General features: G+C 31.6%; 1 protein-coding gene across 3 annotated transcripts in view; it reads left to right on the top strand.

Annotated features, from left to right (window-relative positions):
* The window catches only part of LOC115885781 (TGF-beta-activated kinase 1 and MAP3K7-binding protein 2), a 136,121-nt gene that overhangs the window by 110,238 nt on the left and 893 nt on the right, over positions 1-24,990 (top strand). The window contains exons 5-7 of one of the 3 annotated variants that reach the window (XM_030904800.1): positions 1,380-1,485; positions 10,700-10,939; positions 17,467-17,523. In XM_030904800.1, the coding sequence (XP_030760660.1) occupies positions 1,380-1,485; positions 10,700-10,939; positions 17,467-17,523 (403 nt within the window). Of the gene's footprint in view, positions 1-1,379; positions 1,486-10,699; positions 11,827-17,466; positions 17,524-24,990 lie in introns of those variants that run through there. The other 2 variants (XM_030904799.1, XM_030904798.1) reach the window with 2 other exon arrangements.

The raw sequence follows: 24,990 nt of genomic DNA, 5'->3' as shown, positions 1-24,990 counted from the left end.
TTTTATTGTTATTAGATATGGTTTAAATGTGTGTTGATGTTGGTTAAATATATTTTAAATAGTTATACAATTCTGCATCTCTCATAGCAAATATTATTTTCGTTTTAATTGATGCTCACAGCTAGATTTTTTTGCATTACAGCCGGTGCCGTTCAAAGCCTACTCATTTAAAGCGGGTGAATTTTTATATACTCTATATCTCAAAGAGGAATCGAGCAAAATATCAAGTGTGTTATATTTTTGGAAAGGTAATTTTAAATTCTTTGCAATAAATTAAAAATATACAGGGTGTCCCATATAAAAGATCAAATTTTCTGTTGATAATTCTTAAATTATTAATTTTAAAAAAATATACTTAAACTATTAAATTCTACGTAAAAAGGTGCTTTGGAAATGTTTTCATAAAAATACAAAACTTTCCATAGCAAAAAAGTTACAGCGATTTGTTAAAAGTGCATATTTTTGAAAAACACCCCGTAACTCCGAAACGGTAACAGATATCGATATGCGGTTTTCACCATCATGTTTTTGACAAAAACTGAGCTCCAGACACCGATATTAGTTTTCGTCTATCTCCCATAGAAAATGGTGTTTCCCTTTAAAAGCGTCGAATTTGACCCACCCTGTACATACAGGCTTCCACAAATTCGAGGAATGAGCACTGGTGTCTCTAACGTAATAGATACGAACATGGTTAAATTGGGGCAAAGTTGCGCATTTTTTACAGATTTAAAAATTTCAAAGATTGCCAAGTTTTTTGGAAAAAACGGATTTTTTTGAAAATCAATTTACTTTTTTCCTGTCGTTACTTTTCAGAAAATCAAAAAACTAACTGCACACTTTCATAATAATAATATAATATGAGATACCGGCTTAGATAATTCATGAGATACCGGCTTAACTGTTTAAATACGAACCTGCATTTTTTATTTCAGGTTTTGAAAGCACTCGGTCTCCTGAGTACAATAATATGCCACATTTTATTTTTTTTTTGTTTCGGACATTTGAACACAATTTATTTAAACTAATTTCAAGTCCGGCTCTGTTTTTTTAACATTTAATCTATTCATCGTTACAATATTGATGAGCTTTAAAACTTCACAATGACGTGGGGTAAAACATTAAATACGGAGATTTCAAATTTAAAAAGGGCTCAAGAGGTTCAATTTATTCCTCAGTTTGCTGCATACGATAACTATTCAACTTTTTAATTTCCCAGTTGTGGATTAAAATTTCCCTTTTCCCTCTGGATCTCGAAATTTCCCACGAATCGGGAAATTTCCAACGGATTGGCATCACTGGCTTGGACTGAATTCTCCCTCAACAATTTTGATACTACAATACGTACATTAACAATATTTTTTTAAATTTCTCCTTAGGTTGCACGAAGAAAAACCGAGGAAGAATTGGAAAAGCAATTAAAACTAGAAATTAAACACATGACAGTTCAATGTGAACAATTAGCTGAATTATTTGCTGACAAAGGTAAGTTTTGATATTTCTCAACTTTAACTATCATTAAATATTTACTTTTACCCACAGAAACTGAAGACATATTCAAATCTTATCACCATTAATTATACAGACTTTAAAATTATCTGATTAACAATCAAATACAGTAAGATCAAAGTATACTTTGACTATACCATTTAAAAAAATATATGTAATTTCCCATAAGAATTATTTATCTGTAATCAAATAAAGCATGCTTGATCATTACACTTTTTGATCGTATGGCATATGTAAGATATCTGTTGGCTGTAAATTGTTATGAATTTCAACAATAGACATAGTATACGTACCTCGAAGTCAAATATTATTTTTAACGTATATGCCTGTGATATACAGGGTCATACGCCGCGGAAGCTCCAAAGAGAACGGTAGTTCATATCGAAATGAAATTTTGGCAGCTTATGTAGGTTATCTGAAAGCATTTTTTAAAAATATATAGAATTATACAAGGTGTCCCCAAAAAAAGTTACACATCAAAGTTGTTTTTTCTAATGGAACACCCTATATATTAATTGATTTTCGGATTCTAGGAACAAAATAAAGGGGAGTTTTATTAAAGAAACATATACCTAAAATCATTAGTTAGTTACATATTTCAAATTTTGTGAAAACGATGAGTATATTTTAAATTTCGATAATAGCTACCTAAATTTTAGTTGACCTTGTCTAGCCTGATATTTAATTACAGTAACCATTGTATGTTAAACCAAATTGAAATTTGACCAGAAAAGTTATACAGGATGAGACAAAATTAATATGGAACATTAGTCACTTTTAAAAGCAAGTTACTCATTTATTTTAAATGGAACACCCAGTATATTATTCCGGTGTTCAATGAGGAATTTATATATCTTCAAAATATTATTAAGGTTGCCTACCCCTCAGACAAAAATTTTCCTAGATATTTTAATTTGTATGATTTTGCGGCAGTGATCTTTATTATTTGAAAAAATCTAGGTGGCTATGTACCTTTTTGTTAATTTAACAAAAATTCAAGATTGTAGAGTAAAATACTCAACGCTAAGAAAAAGATACACGTTTAAAACATATTTCAATTATTACACAATTAAAACAAGATATAAACCTATTATAAAATTAGCTAGTTGAAATCAAATGCTCAAAATGTTTCCTTTCCTGTTAACTGAATAAACTGATTGTCTTTTCAAAAGGATCTTTTCATTTTCAAAGGCATATGTGGAGTTCTACTTCGAAAAGCAGCTACAATAATTTCTCTCATGTTGTTGACAATAGTTGGTCGAGTTTTTTAAACACTGTCTTTAACATATCCCCATAAAAAAAACGATATCAGGAGCATTTAAGTATTCTATTAATTGGTGAATGCACACTTCATTCGCCAACTAATAGAATCATATCCAGTTCTCTCTGATGTAGGATAAGTTTGCATTTTCGGCAAATTTCTGAGAAATTTTAACCTGCATATGCTCACAAAATTTCATTTTAATACAAACTGTCGTTCTCCTTGGGGCCTCCGCGGCGTTTGAAAAGCGCCACCGTGTATGACCATATCACCATATACTTAGCGAAAAAGTATTTTAAATCTGTTTTGGTTTACATAAATAAAATAAAACTAATGAAATAGAAAATAAATAAATAATTAAATATCTATAGAAAGTGAATCAACAAACACATCACTGAATGTACAGGGTGGGTCAAATTCAACGCTTTTAAATGGAAACACCCTTTTCTAGAGGAGATAGACAAAAACTAATATCGGTGTCTGGAGCTCAATTTTTATCAAATACATGATCGTGAAAACCGCATATCGATATCTGTTACCGTTTTGGATTTACGGGGTGTTTTTCAAAAATATGCATTTTTAACAAATCGCTGTAACTTTTTTGCTATGGAAAATTTTGTATTTTTATAAACATTTCCAAAGCACCTTTTTACGTAGAATTTAATAGTTTAAGTATAATTTTTTTAAAATTAATAATTTAAAAATTATCAACAGAAAATTTGATTTTTTATATAGGACACCCCGTATATTTTTAATTAACTGAAAAAAATTTAAAAATACCTTTCCAAAAATATAACACACTTGATATTTTGCTCGATTTCTCTTCGAGATATAGAGTATATAAAAATTCGCCCGCTTTAAATAAGTAGGCTTTGAACGGCACCGGCTGTAATGCAAAAAAAAATCTAGCTGTGAGCATCAATTAAAACGAAAAAAATATTTGCTATGAGAGATGCAGAATTTTATAACAATTTAAAATATATTTAACCAACATCAACACATTTAAACTATATCTGATAACAATAAAAATAAATAGCAAACCAAAACATGAGATTTTGCTACAGGTGTTCGACATATCGACCGTCTTCTGTTATGGACATACAGAAGACGGTATGGTATAAGAAGACTCTTATAACTGCTAAGTATTGCTAATTCTTGTCTAGATTATACGGAAGAATAAGGAACCTTTTTGCAAATATATCTAAAGGATTAAATCCATGGGCACTAAGTCAGGCGGCCTCGACGGCCAACGACTGGGATCTTGGTTAGCTATTCAATTATTTTTGAAATTGGCTGCAAAAATTTGCTGATAACTTCAGCGTTCAGAGGCGGTGCGTCGTCTTGCTGGAAAAATATGTTTTCGAGTTCCATTAAGGGCATATAATCAATAAGGAGTCCAAAGCCTACTAGTTAAGTGGCGAACTTTTAAACATTCTGTATTTCGAAGGGGATTATAACAAAATATCAAGTGTGCTATATTTTTGGAAAGGTAATTTTAAATTCTTTTCAGTTAATTAAAAATATAAAGGGTGTCCCAAATAAAAAATCAAGTTTTCTGTTGATAACTCTTAAATTATTAATTTTAAAAAAATTATACTTAAACCATTAAATTCTACGTAAAAAAGTGCTTTGGAAATGTTTTCATAGAAATACAAAATTTTCCATAGCAAAAAAGTTACAGCGATTTGTTAAAAATGCACATTTTTGAAAAACACCCCGTAACTCCGAAACGGTAACAGATATTGACGTGCGGTTTTCACCATCATGTTTTTGATGAAAATTGGGCTCCAGACACCGATTAGTTTTCGTCTATCTCCTATAGAAAAGGGTGTTTCCATTTAAAAGCGTCGAATTTGACCCACCCTGTACACATCATTTTAGCGTAAATATACGGTATAAAATATTCATATTGTTTATATTTAGAAATAAAAATGATCCAATGTTATTACCGCTGCTCATGTATAAATAGACAATATTTAATTAAAAGTGGAAAAGGTGCGTCTGAATATTTTTATTGGTAACTTCTTTAAATCATTCGGAATCTCTATAACACTTAATTATTTATCGGAGACTATGAGGTTATTAGGTATAATTATTTATGATATACAGGGTGGTCCGAACTGTATTCCGGAAACTTCGGCAACATATTTTTCAGATAAAAATAAGTAAAAAAAGTTCGTATAAATGTATCTCCTAAAATGCTTAATTTCGGATATACAGGGTATAGAGGTTTCGTTTTTACTTCGATTTTATCCAAAAAAATTCTGAAATAACGTCAATATTTGGATGAAAATTGGTGTCTGGGAGTTTTTTGACATGAGAAATTTAATTTTGATGTCAATATAACTCCTACTTGTAGAGGGCGCCACTTACATATTTTTAACTGATTTGAAGAATAATAACTTTTCGTCCGTACCTTTATAAAACTACTGAGTAAAAAATATACATTTACGACGTTTTTTACGTAATTTTTTACGTTTCTCGGGATATTTGGATTCGAAATTATCAATACCTGTCGTCATTGACATACATTAAACATGTTGACCATAGATAAAAGAAAATAATCTACTATTAAGATGTTGACTAAACAGTTTGAAATATTTTTGTGCCAAAAGTTCCACAGAAACTGTTTTTTCATCATTTTTTCGGAGAAAAATGTATAATTAATTTAAAAATTAAAAGTTCCCAAATTTATCATTTCAGTCAAATAACTATCTAGTCAACATGTTACTTTTTTGTCAATCATGACATGTATTGACTATTTCCGTTCTAAAGATCTTGAGAACGGTTGTTCGTGGCGGTTTTAACTAAGAGCCATTTTTTAAGTAAAAAATCACGGAAATGTAAATTTTTTACCCAGTAGTTTTATACTGGTACGGACGAAAAGTTATTATTCTTCTAAACAGTTAAAACACATGTAGGTAGCGTGAAATCGAAATAAAAATGAAACTTCTACACCCTGTATCTCCGAAACTAAGCCTTTTAGGTCATACATTTATACGAACTTTTTACTTATTTGTAACTGCAGAACATGCTGCCGAAGTTTCCGGAATACAGTTCGGACCACTCTGTATAATTGAATTGATTGATTGTGTTATAAGTTTTGTCAAAACTGATGTCGAAACATTTCCCCAAACAATTCCAATAACAATAAAAAACAAACAACCAATTACGGCTGGTCTCGGTCGATTTCGATCTGTTTCGGAGTTTGCGACTGAGACAAGCCAAGATTCCCGACAACTAAAGAAAGCATTGAGTTTATTTTCTAAAGTATTTCGAGAAATGCTTCTCAAAATGTTTCACCAAATATTTCCAGAAATATTTCGTAAAACATTTCGGGCATAGTGTAGAGGGTGTTTTAGATATCCGATGCATTGATGTAAAAATATTGACAAAAGTGTGAAACCTAAAAAGTATAGTATGCGTGTTTTCACATAACCAACTCTACCTCTAGTATGTAATTCAAGCCCACCCACGTTAAAAATCTCACATAAAAACAACAATTATTAAGTACACCGACATTAGAATGGTTATTTTTATCCGAAAAAACAGAGGTAATAAGTTTTTCAACGCTCTTTTTGCTACTGAAAGTTTTTCAACAAATACAAAATGTTGCGCGCGGTGTATAGCTTTAAAATTAGTTGCGGACTGATATGAATATGTTGAACAAATTTGAATTATAATTTTAAACTTAATATGTTTTATATATTATAGTTTCAATATGTAGTTAATTTAACAATTCAGGGTTCAAGATATTTGGACTCATATTGGAAAGAATATTTTGAAGTTTCTCAGAATTTTTTAATGGATTGCATTAAGTGCAAATCAACAAGACGTATTTAATTAAGAGAGCAACGCTCTTTTCAACTGTTACTATTGACATATTATCCAGGGTTAATGGAGGGGTTGTTTTTTTACCCTAACTTTAGAACACCCTGTGCAATAATTTCGTGTGTAATTTTCCTAAAATATAATTTTACCGTCAGAACCATGTCTCCTGAGCATTCTGTTTTTAGATCATGTCAATACATGCCTTGGCTAATTTTTAAGAGCCTCCAACAATCTGCAATTTTTTCAATTATCATTTCTTTTTAAAGTTATTTTTCAATATGACAAGGCGTCTTTGGTGATTATTGTGAACTATATACTACTACTAGCGTGTACCAGCGACTTCGTTCGAATTAATCATTTGTAATGGTGATGATAAAGCAAAGCAAGAATTTCCATTGACATACAAACTGGATAAAATTTTCTCACATTTATGTCAGCATGAGAAAAAACAATATGGCGATATTATTATATAGCTTGGTAATATTTGGGGGGTAGTTTCGTCTCGTTGGAATTTGACTTTCGAAAAATCCGTTTGCCAAAAATAAGCTTTTTACGTCAAGCAGTTTAAGCAGAATCGTGGTTAAGAAATTACCCAACTTTTTGGAACACCCTGTATGATTTTATAAAAAAATTCAAAATATGTAAAAAACCAAATAAATTATGCTTGTCCAAGCGTTTTCCCGAAAGACTAACTGTTTTTTAAATGACAAATATTCTACTATTTGAGGGGCGTTTTCACCCTCTTGGAATTTGAGATTTGAGAAACCCCTCCTTATCGAACCTCTACATCCCACAGTCAATCCGTTTGCCAAAAATCAGCTTTAAACGTCAAGCAGTTTAAGCAGAATCGTGATTACTCAATGGTCATATTTTATGAAACACCCTGTATAAATTTATAAAAAATCTTAAAATATGTAAAACAACAAAATAAAATATACGTGTTTAAGAGTTTTTCCGAAAAACTCACCGATTTTTAAATAAAAAATATTTTAATATTTGAGGGATAGTTTCACCCCCTTAGAATTTGAGTTTCGAAAAATCTCTTTTTATCGAACCTCTACACCCTAAAGTCAATCTGTTTTCCAAAAATCAGCTTTTTACGTCAAGCGCTTTAAGCAGGATCGTGATTAATCAATGACCAGATTTTTCGAAACACCCTGTATACATTTTTAAAAAATCTTAAAATATGTAAAAAAACAAAATAAAATATACGTGTTTAAGCGTTTTTTCGGAAACTTGACCGTTTTTTCAATAAAAAATATTGTAATATTTGAGGGGTGGTTTCACCCGGATGTCGGTTCTGATCCCCTGCTATTTTGATGTGTAAAGTTCTTGATAGAAAAGTTTAATAGAGTGTAGGATTTCCTGTTTGTGTGTTACTATGTTGCCTGCATATCCTTGATCTTTTGTATTTCTTTTCTTCCCATTGTACTATTTCTCAATATCTTCAAACTTTGATTTTTATTAAACTTTTCTATCAAGAACTTTACACATCAAAACAGCAGGGGATCAGAACCGACATCCGAAAGGTAATAAATCAGGGGTCGGAAGAAATTCCAGAAATAACCGAGGAAGAAATTATCAGTGCCCTTAGAGATATGAAAAACAATAGAGCTGCCGGCGACTGGTAATAGAGTCAATCCAAGAAGGAGGACCAGAAATCATCAAAGCTTTAAATGTCCTATTTAATAAATGCATTGAAGAAGAAATAACCCCATCACAGTGGAACAACGCAACCATCATTATTGTACACAAGAAAGGTGACGTTACAGACCTTAAAAACTATAGGCCCATCAGCCTTCTTAGCCACGTATACAAATTATTTACTAAAATACTCACCAAGCGTTTGACAAATAAAATAGACTTTTTTCTTTCGAGCGAACAAGCAGGTTTCCGATCAGGTTACGGAACAAATGACCATCTTCTAACAGTCAAGGTCCTTATCGAGAAATGCATTGAGTATAATAGACCACTAATGCTTGTCTTCGTGGATTTCGAGAAGGCCTTCGATTCGGTAGACCAGCGGAAGCTTCTAGAGACACTAAGTGAGAGTCGCATCGATCATCGATACTCCTCAATCATAAGACATATATATGATAATGCCACGGCAAACGTCAGAATATCGACAAATCAATGCACAGATAAATTCAATATCGATCGAGGGGTAAGACAAGGCGACACACTGTCCCCTAAACTATTCGTTGCTGTGCTAGAAAGTATGCTAAAAATGATAAACTGGGATTCAACAGGAATTAACATCGATGGCAAATTGATAAATCATCTCTGTTTTGCAGATGACATTATTTTAATAACAGACAACATACAGGAGGCACAGAATATGCTGGATATGCTGAATGATGCTTCGGAAAAAGTCGGTTTGAAAATTAACTTGTCAAAGACACAATACATGACAAACCTAGTACTAAGTGGAAATTTAAACATTAATAACATACCTTTGGAACAAGTGCATATATATAAATACTTAGGGCATGAGATCGGTATTAGAAGGGATAATCAGACCCACGAAATTCTACGAAGAATAGGTTTGTCGTGGGCGGCATTTGGCAAACTAAGGCATATACTGAGATCTGATATTCCCATATGTTTAAGAAGAAAGACCTTTAACCAGTGTGTCTTGCCGGTCCTCACGTATGGAGCTGAAACGCTTACTTTGACAAAAAAGAACATACATAGAATACAGGTCATGCAACGGAAAATGGAAAGGTCTATGTTGTGAGTTACAGTCAGAGATAAAATACCCAATCATACAATACGAAATCGAACAGGAGTAAGAGATGCGGTGATATCTGTCTTACATCTTAAATGGAATTGGGCAGGACATGTGGCTAGGATGACAGATGGACGGTGGACAAAGAGACTTGTGGAATGGAGACCGAGACACGAGGCCTATAGAAGCAGAGGACGACCTCCTAGTCGATGGACAGATGACATTAAGAGGGTGGCTGGAAACTGGATTCAAGTGGCACAAAATAGAAGGAAATGGCTAGAGTTAAGGGAGGCTTTTGTTCAGCAGTGGACGGTATTAGCTAAATGATGATGATGATGATGATGGTTTCACCCTCTTGGAACTGGAATTTTGAAAAATCCGTTCTTATCGAACCTCTACATCCTAGAATCAACCTGTATGCCAAAATTGAGCTTCTTACGTTGAGTGGTTTGAGCAGGATCGTGATTAATCAGTATGTCAGTCATTTAAGGATTTTATATATTAGTATAGATGAACTGCCCATCATGTTTGACGTTTGGGAAGTGTTTGGCAGGAGAATTAGAGGTTGCGAAGCAGTACGAGCTTCATTAAATGAACCGCCTGATTCTTAAAGAAGAATGGAAAAGCATAACGCAATATGATATATGCAGGCTCAATGGCAGTATGAACGTATACACTACACTCACTACAAGCAGTAATAGCAGCCAAGGGAGGCAATACAAAATAATAGGGTATTTTTTAAAATTTTTTTTGTTTGTATAATTTAGTATTACAGATGTTTTCTTTAATATCGTTAGTTCTGTTATCGTTATTAATGTTTATTAAAACCAGGACTGTATCGTTAGTCTTTATCGTTTTTTTTTTTAATTTAGTATAGAGTATCCAATGCAGCATATTATGACGTTACGACAATAGTCACCAAAACCATCTAGTCATATTAAAAAAAATACATCAAAAAGCAATGATAATTGGAAAAATTGCAAATTAATTGTGATCATTTCATTATGCTCTTAAAAATTAACCAAAGCATATATTGACATGAATCAAAAAACAAAATGCTCAGGACTCAAATGCTCTGACCGTAAAATTTTAAATTAGGAAAATTTACACACAATCTTATTGCACAGGGTGTTTTAAAGTTAAGGTAAAAAACACCCTCCCGATTAACCCTGTATAATATGCCAAATACTAAAGTTAATAAAAAAACTTAGTTTGCAAATTAAAGTTGATATAATTATATACAGTTTTCTAAAAAATCATGAAAATAGGGCTAAAACTAACAAAAATATAACAGTTTAAATTTGACCAAAAATTTCTCCTTTGCGTTTTTTTTTGCATCTGAGTGTAATTAAATTTGTTTTTTTTTGTAGAGTTTTACAACAACATCTACACGGGACCAACGGGTCCACTGCTGACGCTCCCCCCCTCCCCCCAATTTTCACGGCGCCCGCCGCCCCGACGGCCACCGCCCAACCGACTGTTGTACCAAGCGCCGGCCCTACCCTTCCAGGAAGTGGAAGACCCCAAATGGAACTGTTCCGTTTGCACATTCCTAAACCATCCCGACCTGGACAAATGCGAACAGTGCGAGATGCCTCGGATCTATCACGGTAGGAGCAATCCCGGTTTGACGTTGGACGCGCTACGAAACATACCTAACCCCGCCGACTTCGACGTTGACTTTGACATGTTCCGGAAGTCGGCCAGCGCTCTCCAGAAAACGGTCAACAGACAACCGGTGGCCGGCGGCTTGCCAGTTTTAAGGCCCAGCAATTCGATGCCCGCGGGCGATATGATTCGAAGACTGCAGCTTAACAATAACAATAACAGCTCTAAAGACAATAACCGCTTTGCCGTAGTTCCTAGCGTGTCCGCGCCTAGCGTTATTGCGTTCTCCGCTAACCAAGACATTAACTCCAGCAGCGATGCTTAACATTTTACTTTAACATAGTGAACGTTTGAAACGTGTGTTGTGAAAATATCTAGTGTCGTTCGTTTGCTTAACACTTTTTTGTGGCAATTAAAGAAATTATAGATTAGTTTATAATTTATCTCTCCAAAAAAAGTTCTATGGGGATTTCGCTACTGCAAAGGCGCATTCTCACGACTCGTGTAATTGACAGACATTTGCAATGGGTATATAGGGTATACACGGTGCGTCGGGCATCTATACAGAAAGATATTTATTATAAGAACTATACCGCACTCCCGTCAGACGCTGTAGGCCAATAAAAAAATACTTGCCAAGTACACGAGTCGTGAGAACGCGCCATAATGCTGGAAGAACACACTCGCCGAGGCGACCCGAGGCGCGACAAAAAAATTAACAATATATACATTGTTATTGGCTAGGACCGTCCTTTTTTGTCGCGCCTCGGGTCGCCTCGGCGAGTGTATTTCTACCAGCATAAGAAAATCTACAAAATAAAATTGTTATTTTTTTTAAAACTGCTGCGTTAATCCAACCGAGACTAATTGTCTGCAGTGGTTTACTAATAAACAAATTTGCCTAATGGAAAAAAAATGCTTAACGTTTCGGAAAATATATCTCTTTCCATCGTCGGAAGCAAAAAAATACAAAGAAAAAAAATATATTTAAAATATCTAAATGCAACTATTCGAGAACACTTTAGTTTTTTACCAAACCAAACCAAAAAAGATGTCTACAAAAACCGTTGGCGTTCTGTTAAAATGACATTATATCAAGTTAAACTTCAAAATTAACAATTACTACCTGAGAACAAGTACTTAATAAGATAAAACCAAAAAGCTTCAAACTTTCTCTATGATTATTTTTAATTTTTACGTATGTTAGGTTTATTTATGTTATGTTCTTTAAAATCAAAGTAGCAATTGCCATACATTACTAACATCTACAGATGCATGAACAATACATTTATTTTATTAGATTGTATAAAAACAAATTAAAAAAGCCTCTCTTTTTTTTAGCGACTATTGCTTCTTTCATTATAATTTTTGCATTGTTAAAATCTATTTTGTGGCTTGTGTTCCATGAATGCTGACAAATCTTAGATTTTTGATAGTCGCCCTTTCTTAAATAATCTATATCTTCTTTAATTCGAACATTTAAGGGTCTAGATGTTTAGATATTACATTTTTTATTTGTCGTTCAGTGTTCATTGGTTTAGTGTGTATTCAAATGTGTATTTTGTATTTTGAAAGATGTTCGTATGTTATATTGTTTTCTTATCCTTTTTATTTATATATTACTTATTTTAGCTTCTTCTTTTTTTTTCTTTTTAAATAAGAAGGACAGGAAAATATATAACATACGAACATCTTTCAAAACACAAAATACACATAGATCCATTTTAACACACACCAAACCAATGAACAATGAACAACAAACAAAAAATGTAATATACAAAATACCAGGTGAATGTGATAAATTTTATATTGGTAAAACATTTAAACCCTTAAAAGATTATTTAAGAAAGGGCGACTTTCACAAATCTAAGATTTGTCAGCATTCATGGGACACAGGGCACAGAATAGATTTTAACAATGCAAATATTATAATGAAAGAAGCAATAGTCTCTAAAAGAAAAATAAAAGGGGGCTTTTTTATTACAATCTAATAAAAATAAGTCTATTGTTCATGCATCTGTAGATGTTAGTAATGTATGGCATACTTGATGTATGGCTTCTTTGATTTTAAAGAACATAACATACGTAAAAATTTAAAATAATCGTAAGCTTTTTGGTTTTACCTTATTAAGTAATTGTTATTAGGTAGTTAATTGTTAATTTTGAAGTTTAACTTGATATAATGTCATTTTAACAGAACGTCAACGATTTTTGTAGACGTATCTGTTTTAAAAAACACTAAAGTGTTCTCGAATAGTTCCATTTAGATATTTTAAATAGTTTTTTTCTTTGTTCTTTGTATTTTTTTTTTGCTTCCGACGACGGAAAGAGATATACTTTCCGAAATGTTAAGCATTTTTCCCGTTAGGCAAATTTGTCTATTAGTAAGGCACTGCTGACAGTTAGTTTCCGTTGGATTAACGCAGCAGTGTTTACAAAAATAACTATTTTATTTTGTAGATTTTCTTACAGTGGCGAAATACCCATAGAACTTTTTTTGAAGAGATAAATCCAACACAGAGGTATAGAGATTTTTTTATATTTATCAATAGGCCATCATGCACACTATTGAATTACAATTAAGGCCTACTTTACATGGACTCGATATTGGGCGATTTAAATCACATCATTTATAAACTACTTTTGTAATTCTACCAGATAGATTTTGGCTATGAATATTGTAGTTTATAATTTTCAACTCCTCAGATCTCCTTCTACCTGTAACCAGTAAATATTTTTTGCAATCTGCTCTATGTGTTACAACTGGACTTCTATCTAGGGTTTATCTTGCCATTCGCTACTTTGCATTCTTTGCACCTAATTCTTTACAATTTAACAAAACAGGATACTCATTTTGATTTCATCAATGTTCGCAAAACTGCTTATTTCTGATTTTCTCTTGTAATCTTGCCTTCAATTCAATTTTCAACTCTCTATTTTTAGATATCTGTTCAGATAGACAGTCAGATAGAAAAAATAGATATACAGGGTAAGTTTTCTACGATGTTCTCTATGGGTATCTCGGAAACTACTGGAGATAGAGAGTCGGTTAAATGCGGAAAGAGTTGCAGTTTTGTGGGGTCATAATCAGATTTTTGAAAAAGTTCATGGCTTACTAGATATTTCAAAAAAACAAATTTTGGCTATTTTAAAAATTGTCCCTAATTCGATTATAATCTATTTTAGACAAAAAGTTTTCAAATAAAAGTTGTAGATAATCACATCCCTAATGAGTTTATTTTCTCCGATTTTTTCTAAAGCCTGTCATTTTTGAAAGATGACTCAGACATATGTTTTTTTTTAAATGGAAACCATAATTGAGCCATGACTTCATAAAAAACGCCATTTTTTCAGCGATATAAGCTGTAATATGCTTTTTTCGAAAAATTACAGAGTTATGGCCAATTCTTATCTTATTTCACTTAGTTGGCGTTGTATTCTTATTCTATTATGATTTAAAACCGAGGGGTGTCACTATTGGAATTACATGTATATTTTCTTGGCAGTCGCTGGCAGTCATTGGCAGTCTTACGGCAGTCGCCTATAATAATTACATGGCAGTCATAGGCAGTCTTCTTCATAGTCATTGGCAGTCGCTTAGCAGTGAAAGGATATTTTGGCAGTACGTGTATTTTTTTTACCCGAGTGAGACACCCCTCGTTTAAAACTTATATAAAGACAGAATATGATATTAAACGGTTCTTTACAATTTACATTAAACAAATTAAAACTTAAAAAACGAATATCACCACATACACTTTAAGTTATTTTAGAAAATGTTCAAAAATCCGCCATTGTTTTGAGTTCATAAATGCATCTTCTTAAAACTGAATTACTAGCTATTCCCATAGAACGACCGACTTAATGAAAGTTCTCCCGTACCGCCTCTTCGTGTGCGTCTGTTAATTCATAAGTTTTTTTGTAAATCTTGTTGTTAACCATACCGTATAAAAAAATCTAAAATGGATAGGGTTAGGTGATCGAGGAGGCCCATGCAATTGGTCCACCTCTTCCTATCCCTGAGTTTGCATAATTATGATATAAATAAATTTTAACATTCCTTTCATTATGGGGAGGGGGTCATAATGAAGGTCATGTAGAACCACTCTATTGATGCGCGAATATCTAAATTTAACTTTTCTAACATGTCTTGAAAACCGTCCTCTAAAAAACGTAAGTTCACCGGTCAACGTATCATCAAAAATGTATGGTCAAGAAAAGTTGAACCAAAATAATCCCACACGCTGTTCTTCATCTGATTTATATTTATTGAAATTCATATTTACAATTTTTGTTTATTTTAAAATACAAAGTTTGGATGTGACAGTTTCACATTTCTGAGAGCAACGACGATTGAACTTGTTTCCATGGCTAACTAAGTAAAATTGTTTAAAAATGATAAGAATTGGCTATAACTCAGTAATTTTTCGGAAAAAAAACATATTATAGCTTATATCGCTGAAAAGCTTAAAAAATTGCACTTTTTATGAAGTCATGGCCAACTATGGTTTCCATTTAAAAAACATATGTTTGTATCATATGTCAAAAATAACAGGCTTTAGAATAAACGGAGGACACAATCTCATTAAAAATATGATTATCTACAACTTTTATCTGAAAATTTTTTGTCTAAAATAGATTATAATGGAATTAGGGGTAATTTTTAAAACAGCCGAAATTTGTATTTTTTTCGAAATATCTAGTAAGCCATGAACTTTCTCAAAAATCTTAAAGGCGCATATTTATGACCCCACAAAACTGCAATTTTTTTCCCATTTAACTCCCATACCCATAGAGAACACCGTAGAAAACTTACCCTGTTTAACCCTCTCAGACGTATATTCTGCCACTATTAGCTTGTTTTGCTAAAAAAAAATTCTGCTTCCTTGTTACCCATAACCATGTATTTAGATTTTCATTCATATATACAAAGGCCTTATTTTCTGAATTATTATCAGTAGTTTTAATTGATGAATCGAACGAGAACTCAACATAGTAATCTCTGTTGTTGATTTTTTTAAAACCAAACCAAACAAAACAAACATTTTGCTGCCAACTTAAACTAAAAATGTCTGTCATATTTATAAATAATTTTGTTAGAATTATCACGGTCTTTCGATTACTACTTTTGTCTTACTCGAGTTCCATGTAAACTAGGCTCAATAAATACACAAATTATCTTATAGATATTTTTAAGTCATTAAATTTTTATCGTGCAACCTGAAAAAAAGATGAAGTATATAAATTAATAATTATATTACAATTGGGAGTTAGAATTAAACACTAATTCTCCACAATACACCAAAACATTTTAAATTTGCAATGGACGCGCGTTTCGCTAACCATATTAGCGTCACCAACAGATGATTCGAACTAATTAGTAGTTAGCATTTTTTTTCACATTTAGTTTGAATCATCTGATGTGATAATAAAATCAGAGCAAAAGTAAAGTGTTTTGGTGTATTATGGTGAATTAGTGTTTTATTTTGCTGAATATAATTATTATAAACACTATTATTACAATATTCAACGTGTGTGTGTGTGTGTGTTAATAATTGTAGTATGTAGTACTTAATTAGGGTATATTTATAATAATTTCGTAATTGATTTTATCAGTTTATTTCTAATTACTATGTACAATTTTTTGTACGAGCAAATATTCCATAGTTAAGCAGTAACAACTGTGATTTTTGTGTGTGATATAGTATAAAACTATGGACTAATTAGTTAAACATTAATGTTTTATATATGTACTATAAAAAGTGAACTTATGAAGTGAACGTCAATATTATACCGATTTGGTCATTTAAGGAAGTATGGTCTGGATTTTAACGTGTAATAAAGAGATAAAATTTGGGTTGATACATTTCTTCTATGCCGTATTGCCGGATTTTGCATCAAAAATTCAAACCGCACAAGTAGGCGTTTATGAAAAATGTAGCATCTAGGGCTGGAACCTTATTTTTCACAATTAGTTACTTATTTTACTACAGATGTAATAGATTATATTTAGCTTAGATATATTATCTTCATTTCAGTAGTATACATGAAAGTTTTTAAAAGAGTTTATTTTTTTTCCTACACAACCATACTTTCACAACCAAACCAAACGTGAAAACCAGCAACACTGTATGCGGCTTTTGATTTTGTCTCTCTATCTGTCAACCGGTCAACCAGATATTATTCTCTGTCTTACACGTTAAAATCCAGACCACACTTCTAAAATGACCAAATCGGTATATAAATATAATATATGTATAATAAAATAACCACAAATAAAATAGTAAATTAAATATACCTACTATTTTATTTGTTAAAAAATAAAATAATATAAAATATTAACAAAAAGTTTTATGAGGGTGTTTTAACACTTGAAAATGACCTAAAATACTATTAACTGTCCAAGTCAAAGCACGCTCTTTAAAACTTTTTGATCCTACAGTACATGACGTTTTTTATTGTAATATGAACATATTTTTTTGAAGTCAAAAATAAAATCAAATTACAATATTTATTCTTTTCTTTTTAGTATCAGCTGCTCCCGGAGATAATATCCACATACACGTAACACCAAGACTGTCTAGACGTAAGACATACTTAGATGTATATGTGTGATTTTCGTTTTGTGAACATTTTTATATAATTTCGTTTGATAATACCGTAATATTTTGCTTCAAATGGCTGATGCTTCTTACTAATCCTTTATTATAAAGCAGCATCGACTACCATTACTTTTTGAACCGTTACTAAATAATAACAGTTAGTAGCCCAGAATTATGAAAGTTTAAGAAAATCAAATAAAAAAGCATGAAACTAATAACGTTTCGACCTTTTCTACCAAACGAAAATTTCAATCATACAGGGTCCGGCAATAATGCGTCGGGCATCTGTACTCCTATAATAAAAAAGTTAGAAATTTCATTTAAGTGCAAACTTAAAGTATGTATTAAAACATATTTCAGGAAAATATTTTAACTTCTACAAGGTAGCTCAAAAAAGTGTGAGTGGATCGGGATGATTTTTTTTTAAATATTTTTCAGGCTTAAAAAAATATTACAAATGTAAGAACTGCCCTGAAATCAAAACTATATCAGGTATTTACTTTGCTATAAATATCGTAATATTAAATCATACAGGGTGTCCTGGGGGCATCCGTAAGGGGGAAAACGATGTTTCTCTTCATGTTTATCGTAAAAAATTAGACGACGCATCCTATCAATAAAAATTCGACAAATTTGCAAGTAGCCAATAAAATAAGTGGGCGGAGTGGCGGAGTGTATTGCTGTTTATTTAAATGTTTTTGTCTGCACTCCTTTCATAGACACAGATCCAGTAGACGTACTTTACTGTTTTTATCTTGTATATCTTGTACCTAACCTAACTACCGATCGATACAGCAGCTGACTGAGACATTTAATTTATAGATTACCAATTCCCAGGCCAATACGTGCGCCAGCATATTGGCTAAAACACTGACCAACGTGCCCCTCTACAGGTTGGCCTTTACATTGACGCCAAGCCAACACAGAGGTCAGCGAAATAAAGATATAACGATATAACGAAATAAAGCGACAAAAAGCTAGTTATAACACGAGCGGGCATTCTGAAAACGTCACAATTAAGGTTGGTTCTCACTATACATTCCGTTTCCGTTCCGTATCCGTTCCGTATAATTTGAATGTACAGGATAGCGCCGCTCATACGCCGCGGAAGCTCCAAGGAGAACGGTAGTTTATATCGAAATGAAATTTTGGCAGCATATGTAGGTTAACTAAAAGCATTTTATAAAAATATATAGAATTATACAGGGTGTTTCCAAAAAAAGTTACACATCAAAGTTTTGTTTTTTCTAATGGACCTAAAAACACCCTATATATTAATTGATTTTCGGATTCTAGGAAAAAAATAAAGGTGAGTTTTATTAAGGAAGCATATATACCTAAAATCTAAGGATTTTGACATAGGTATTTCACATTTTGTGAAAATGAAGAGTAAATTTTAAATTTCGATAACAGCTTCCTAAATTTTAGTTGACCTTGTATAGCCTGATATTTAATTACAGTAACCATTGTATGTATGTTAAACCAAATTTAAATTTGACCCGAAAAGTTATACAGGGTGAAATAAAATTAATATGGAACATTAGTACCTTTTAAAAGCAAGTTACTCCTTTATTTTAAATGGAACCTAGTATATTTTTCCAGTGTTCAATGGGGAATTTATATATCTTCAAAATATTATTAAAGTTGCCTACCCCTCAGACAAAGATTTTGCTAGATATTTTAATTTTTATGATTTTGCGTGAGTAGATTTTTATTATTGAAAAAATCTAGGTGTGTGATATACCTTTTGTTAATTTAACAAAAATTAAAGATTGTAGAGTAAAATAGTCAACGGTAATAAAAAGATACACGTTTAAAACATATTTTAATTATTACAGTATTAAAACTAGATATAAACCTATAATAATGTGACAAAAATTAGCTAGATAAAATCAAATGCTCAAAATGCTTACTTGCCTGTTAACTGCATAAAATGATTATCTTTTCAAAAAGATCTTTTCATTTTAAAAGGCACATGTTGAGTTCTACCTCGAAAAGCAGCTACAATAATTTCTCTCATGTTGTCGGCAATAGTTGGTCGAGTTTTGTAAACACTGTCTTTAACATATCCCCATAAAAGAAAAGCAGACTAGATAAAATCAGGAGCATTTAAGTATTCTAATAAATGGTGAATGCACACTGCATTCACCAACTAATAGAAGCGTATCAATTCTCTCTGATGTAGGATAAATTTGCATTTTCGGCAAATTTCTGAGAATTTTTTTTTGTTTTAACTGACACATCATGATAACAAGTTGTTAAAGTTGGACTAATTAGACAGCTAAACATAACTGTCTGATTAGTAACGTCAGGCATATCACAGTCACCTAGATTTTATCAAATAATAAAGATCTACTCAGATTAAATCATGTAAATGAACATATCTAGGAAAATCTTTGTTTGAGGGGTGGGCAACCTTAATAGTATTTTGAAGAGACTTGAATTCTCCATTGAATATCGGAATAATATACTGGGTGTTCCATTTAAAATTAAAGAGTGACATGCTTTTAACGGTGACCAATGTTCAATATTAATTTTGTCTCACCCTGTATAACTTTTTGGATCAAGTTTCAATTTGTTTGTTTTTTAAAGTACAATAGTTAATTTAACTATATATTAGGCTATACCGGGTAAAGTCCAATTTAAGTGGCTTTTATTCTAATTTAAAACTTGTTCTTTATTTCTAGAAAATGTTAAATATGTCAAAAACCTTACATTTTAGTTCTCTTATAAACTCACACTTTATTTTTCTCCCAGAATCCGAAAATCAATTAATATATAGGGTGTTCCATTACAAAAAACACAACTTTGATAATATGTAACTTTTTTGGGGGACACCCTGTAGAACTCTCTATATTTTTAAAAAGTGCTCTGAATTAACCTACATACGCTTACAAAATTTAATTTCAATACAAACTATCGTTCTCCTTGGAGCCTCCGCGGCGTATGAGAGGGGTCACCCTGTATATAAAATGTAACAATGGAAACGGTACAAATAATGTGCATAATTCTATTCATTTAAATGATAATATAATACCGTATGATCGAAAAAAACGGCGTTCGCGATGACTGTGAAATGAAGACCGCTGTCATTTTATAAGTAAATTTAACAAACTAAAAACACTAAATCACCACAATACACCAAAACACTTTTACTTTTACACTGGACGCGCGTTTCGCTAACCATGTTAGCATCATCAGCAGATGATTATAAACTAAAGTACAATCTACAAGTTGAGCGTTTATATACTCGCCCAGTGGACACCGAGTGGGCGTGGCAAAATTTAGCCAACCGAGTCAGAGCCCACTGAGCGTAACAGTTAAGGCGGGTCCTCACTTGTCAGTTTCGCTGACGCAGTCTGACTGATTCATTATCAATGAAAAATAAAAAACAACGATTGTATTCACACGTTTCATGTTTTGCTACATTCAGTATTCAGTTGGTCCAAACATTTTAACATGGCGATTTCGTAGACATGAAAATGGTTAAAACAAAATTGAAACCAGGTGTTCGCGAAGTTTGTTTACAATTAGCAAATGAATTACAGAATATTCTGGTGAATCAGAAAAGAAGAAAACGTCGCGCGTCGTAGGTGGTGGGTCAGGTCCTGGGTATTGCGAAGAAATAAACGGGGTGCTAGTGAAACTAGATTTAAAGAATTGGCTTTGGAAGATTGTGATTCATATCGAAACCACTTAAGAATGAGCGAAGTCAAATTTCAAGAGATTATGAAAAAATTGCCCCAAAAATACAAAAAAACCATACCGTCATGAGAGAGGCTTTACCGGCTAAACTAAAACTACAAATAACACTTCGGTATTTAGCAACAGGCGATTGTTTTTCAAAACTGGTAAACTGAACAAATTACGAAAATGTAGTTCTCACGCTTCAGTTTCTATTCATTATTCGATAATGATCAGTCAAAAATGAAAATAAGTAGAACTGGTTTTCACTTTAACTGAAAGTACGAATGTACTGATCATTTAACATCAAAATGTGTTCTGACGTTCATTATTTGTTCAGTATCACTGAATCAGTTGGACTGAATCAACGAAACTGACAAGTGAGAACCCGCCTTTAGATTTCCGCCACTAGAGTAGTAGGAACAAAGAACTTGAAGGAATTGGACCGTTGACTCTGTTCATACTATCTTTACATTTATTAATTCTGATGCTTTCATATGCATCTAAGTGCCTGTAATTTGAGTCTTACACTTGCACGAATGAGTAACACCATTGCTTTTCTTTATTTATTCAGTACATCTTATTGTACTGAGCGTATTGACTGTTCTCTTCGTAAACACAAAAATCGGCACCCAAAGCCAGTGATGCCGACCCGCTATAATAAAAGAAAGGATAAATCTGAGACACTGAAAGGACTCAGACGTTCAAAATATATTAACGCAAGTTGCTTAATGTTATTCAAAGAACCACTAAAGTGTTAACCGAATTATAGCATTTTAGATGTAACTAGGAAGCGTAGGTTGGAATATCGATTGTTATGTATGGTAAACTACAACGTTCTTTTATAATTTCCAATTAAAATTTTATCAGTGAAAGAATTCATCGAGTTTTCATACTTGAAACAAAATGAATACAACTATTAGCTATTCAAAAATAAAATATCAAGCGGCTCTCGTTTTATCATTGCCTGCATTTATTGTATCCTGTAATATACAAGGTGTCCCAGAAATAAGTGCAAGTATTTTAACTGGTAGTATAGTTCAATCTCAGAAACACGCCTATGAGATTTTTTTCGAGAAAAAAAAGTGAAAATTCAGAATTTTTATAAAAAAAATTTGATTTTTTTTTAGTTTTTAGTTAATCAACATAATTTCTTGATAATATGGCAACATAGGTAGGTAATAGATTAAATTTACTAGAAAGAAAATCCAGAAAATATCCAGTGGTGCACAAAATTTTAGCAGAAATCATTTTTTTGTGAAATTTCCAAAGTAAAATAACTCCGTTATCCATTATTTTGGACTTATTTGAAAAACGATAATGAGAAAATATGTTTCTGTTATCGAGATCTACCACCCCTTAAAATACTTGCACTTATTTCTGGGACACCCTTTATAAATATCCGAATATTGTTTGCTTGGAATAAAAATTTAAGAGAACCCCAAATTTCAATGTTTATGCTTTAAACTTTTGATTTTCGATATTAAAAATCATATTTAGACGTCTTTCAATAATGAATAGATATCATTTTCATAATAGGTATTAATATACCTACAACCTTTATTGTCGTTGGCAATAAACTGTCAAGAAAAATACAATCTGACAGAATGCATGCTGTTAACGACCAAAATTTTAGGTTGCTGTTTTGTTTTTGTCTTGTTAGTTTGATATGGACCGGAAATAAAACGAACACAATATTCTGAAAAGCAGAAGACAAAGTAGAAAATAATGTTGAAATAATACCCTTTTTAGTTATTTAAGCAAAGATGTAAAAGTTGGCGATTGAAAAAAATCGATTAAAAATGTAAACAGTTAAAAATTGTAAACTTAGCTTTCTTTAAAATTTCACGGTGGTATTTGAAATACCCCTCCCTATAGGCGACGTCCTTGCATGCCATCGATGGTAAGCATCGATATTTTGCTATTGAATCATAGATGTGAAACATCTCTATTTTCAATGGAAAAAATTTAGTTCGAAATGTCGTTTTTTGTGTACTTACCACTAACAATTTTTCTTTATCTAACAGAAGTAGTTAAATAGAGACACTGCATTGTCTAGTTTCATAAACTCCACATTTGTAATTTTGATATTAACATCTACAGTTCACCACATACGACACGGAGTATTGTAGCTAAACGATTAGATTTTTACAAACTGTAAATTTTGGGTTCGTTGAAGGACTATAGAGCTACAATTTAAAAATATTTTTACAAGATACAGAGTGTCCCAAATAAATAAAAAATAACAAAGTTGTATTTTTTTAAATGGAACACCCTGTATATTATTACATTTTGTGTTTCTACAATTAAAATAAAGGTAAATTTGATAAATGTTTATTACACTTAAACATTACCGTTTTTGAAATATTTTCAATTTTGTGAAATTGCAGTTAAAATTTTAAGGCTTCATTTCTCCAAGGGTATCAAGTTTTTAATACTAAATATTTACTGAAGTTTATTTATTGATCAGTTATTGTATTGCAATAATAAAAATTATGCTACCTTATACAGAGTGTCTAAAATTTTATTTTAAATAATTACTAACTATAAACGGCAATAACGTGTTTAATTTAAATGGAACACCCTGTATATTTTATGAGAATCAGATGCACAATTTAATTAGCTATCAAATTGTATTATACCATTTTTTACCTATCTCATCAAGCTTCCGTAGAAAATGCATGTTCTTGTAATTTAGAACTCATTTATCAATATGGACCCATGGACATTTTAAATTATTTTTAAAGATGTACCAAATTTTTAAAGAATACAGATACTAATATTGTCGATAAAGTTTGTTTATTTCATTAAAAAATAAAAAAAAAAACTGTTTAAATATTTTTGTTAAAGAGGACCAATTAATATGATTCCAGTATTCAAACTACATTAATTGACTGTTTGCGTTGATTAATAATAATTGCTCCAAGAACTAAAAAACTGAATTTTGTATGTGTATTAGACAGTGTGGTAAAAAGTAACACCTTAAAAATGATATTTTATTGTTTGACAAATGCTTATTTATAACAGAGACATTCGTTTTCATAACTTATTATTATATTGATTTCTGATTCAAATGCACATGTATTTAGAATAATTTATTAACGATCATAATTAAGTATGTAATTAATTAGTATTTGGGCGGAAATAATGGTGGTATATTTAATTAATGGTATACTCTTTTATAAAGATTTAAATAGTTTTCTTTTTGCATACAAATGGGCTAGTAATATTATCATTTTGCTAAAAACGATAATATTATTAGCCTATACATTTTGTACATTTGTTGCTTTAAAAATAATCTAAAATGTCAATATTCCATGGGTATAAATGAGGTCTAAATTATAATAAAATATATTTTCTACGAAAACTTATTATGGCAACACAATAACTGATCAACAAATAGACTTCAGTAAATATTTAGTATTAAACGTTTTGATACCCTTGGAGAAATGAACCCTTAAAATTTTGACTGCAATTTCACAAAATTGAAAATATTTCAAAAACGGTAAGGTTTAAGTGTAGTAAACCTTAATCAAATTTTCCCTTTATTTTAATCGCAACCATTTTAAAAAATACAACTTTGATATTTTTTTTTTGGACACTTTGTATCTTCACTCCAAAATGTCAATAAATGAATATTACACATTAAATCTTAAAATATATACAGGGTGTTCCTTAATGACATGCTAATACTTAAGGTGATTCTTGAACCTATTCTAAGAAAAAATCTTCATATGAATGTATGTCCTAAACCTCTTAACTTTTTA

This window comes from Sitophilus oryzae, unplaced genomic scaffold, assembly GCF_002938485.1.
Source record: "Sitophilus oryzae breed Bouriz unplaced genomic scaffold, Soryzae_2.0 scaffold_41_pilon_pilon, whole genome shotgun sequence".
NCBI lineage: Eukaryota > Metazoa > Arthropoda > Insecta > Coleoptera > Curculionidae > Sitophilus > Sitophilus oryzae.
The sequence above is the reverse complement of the archived record's forward strand: the minus strand, read 5'-3'. Positions and strand labels throughout refer to the sequence as shown.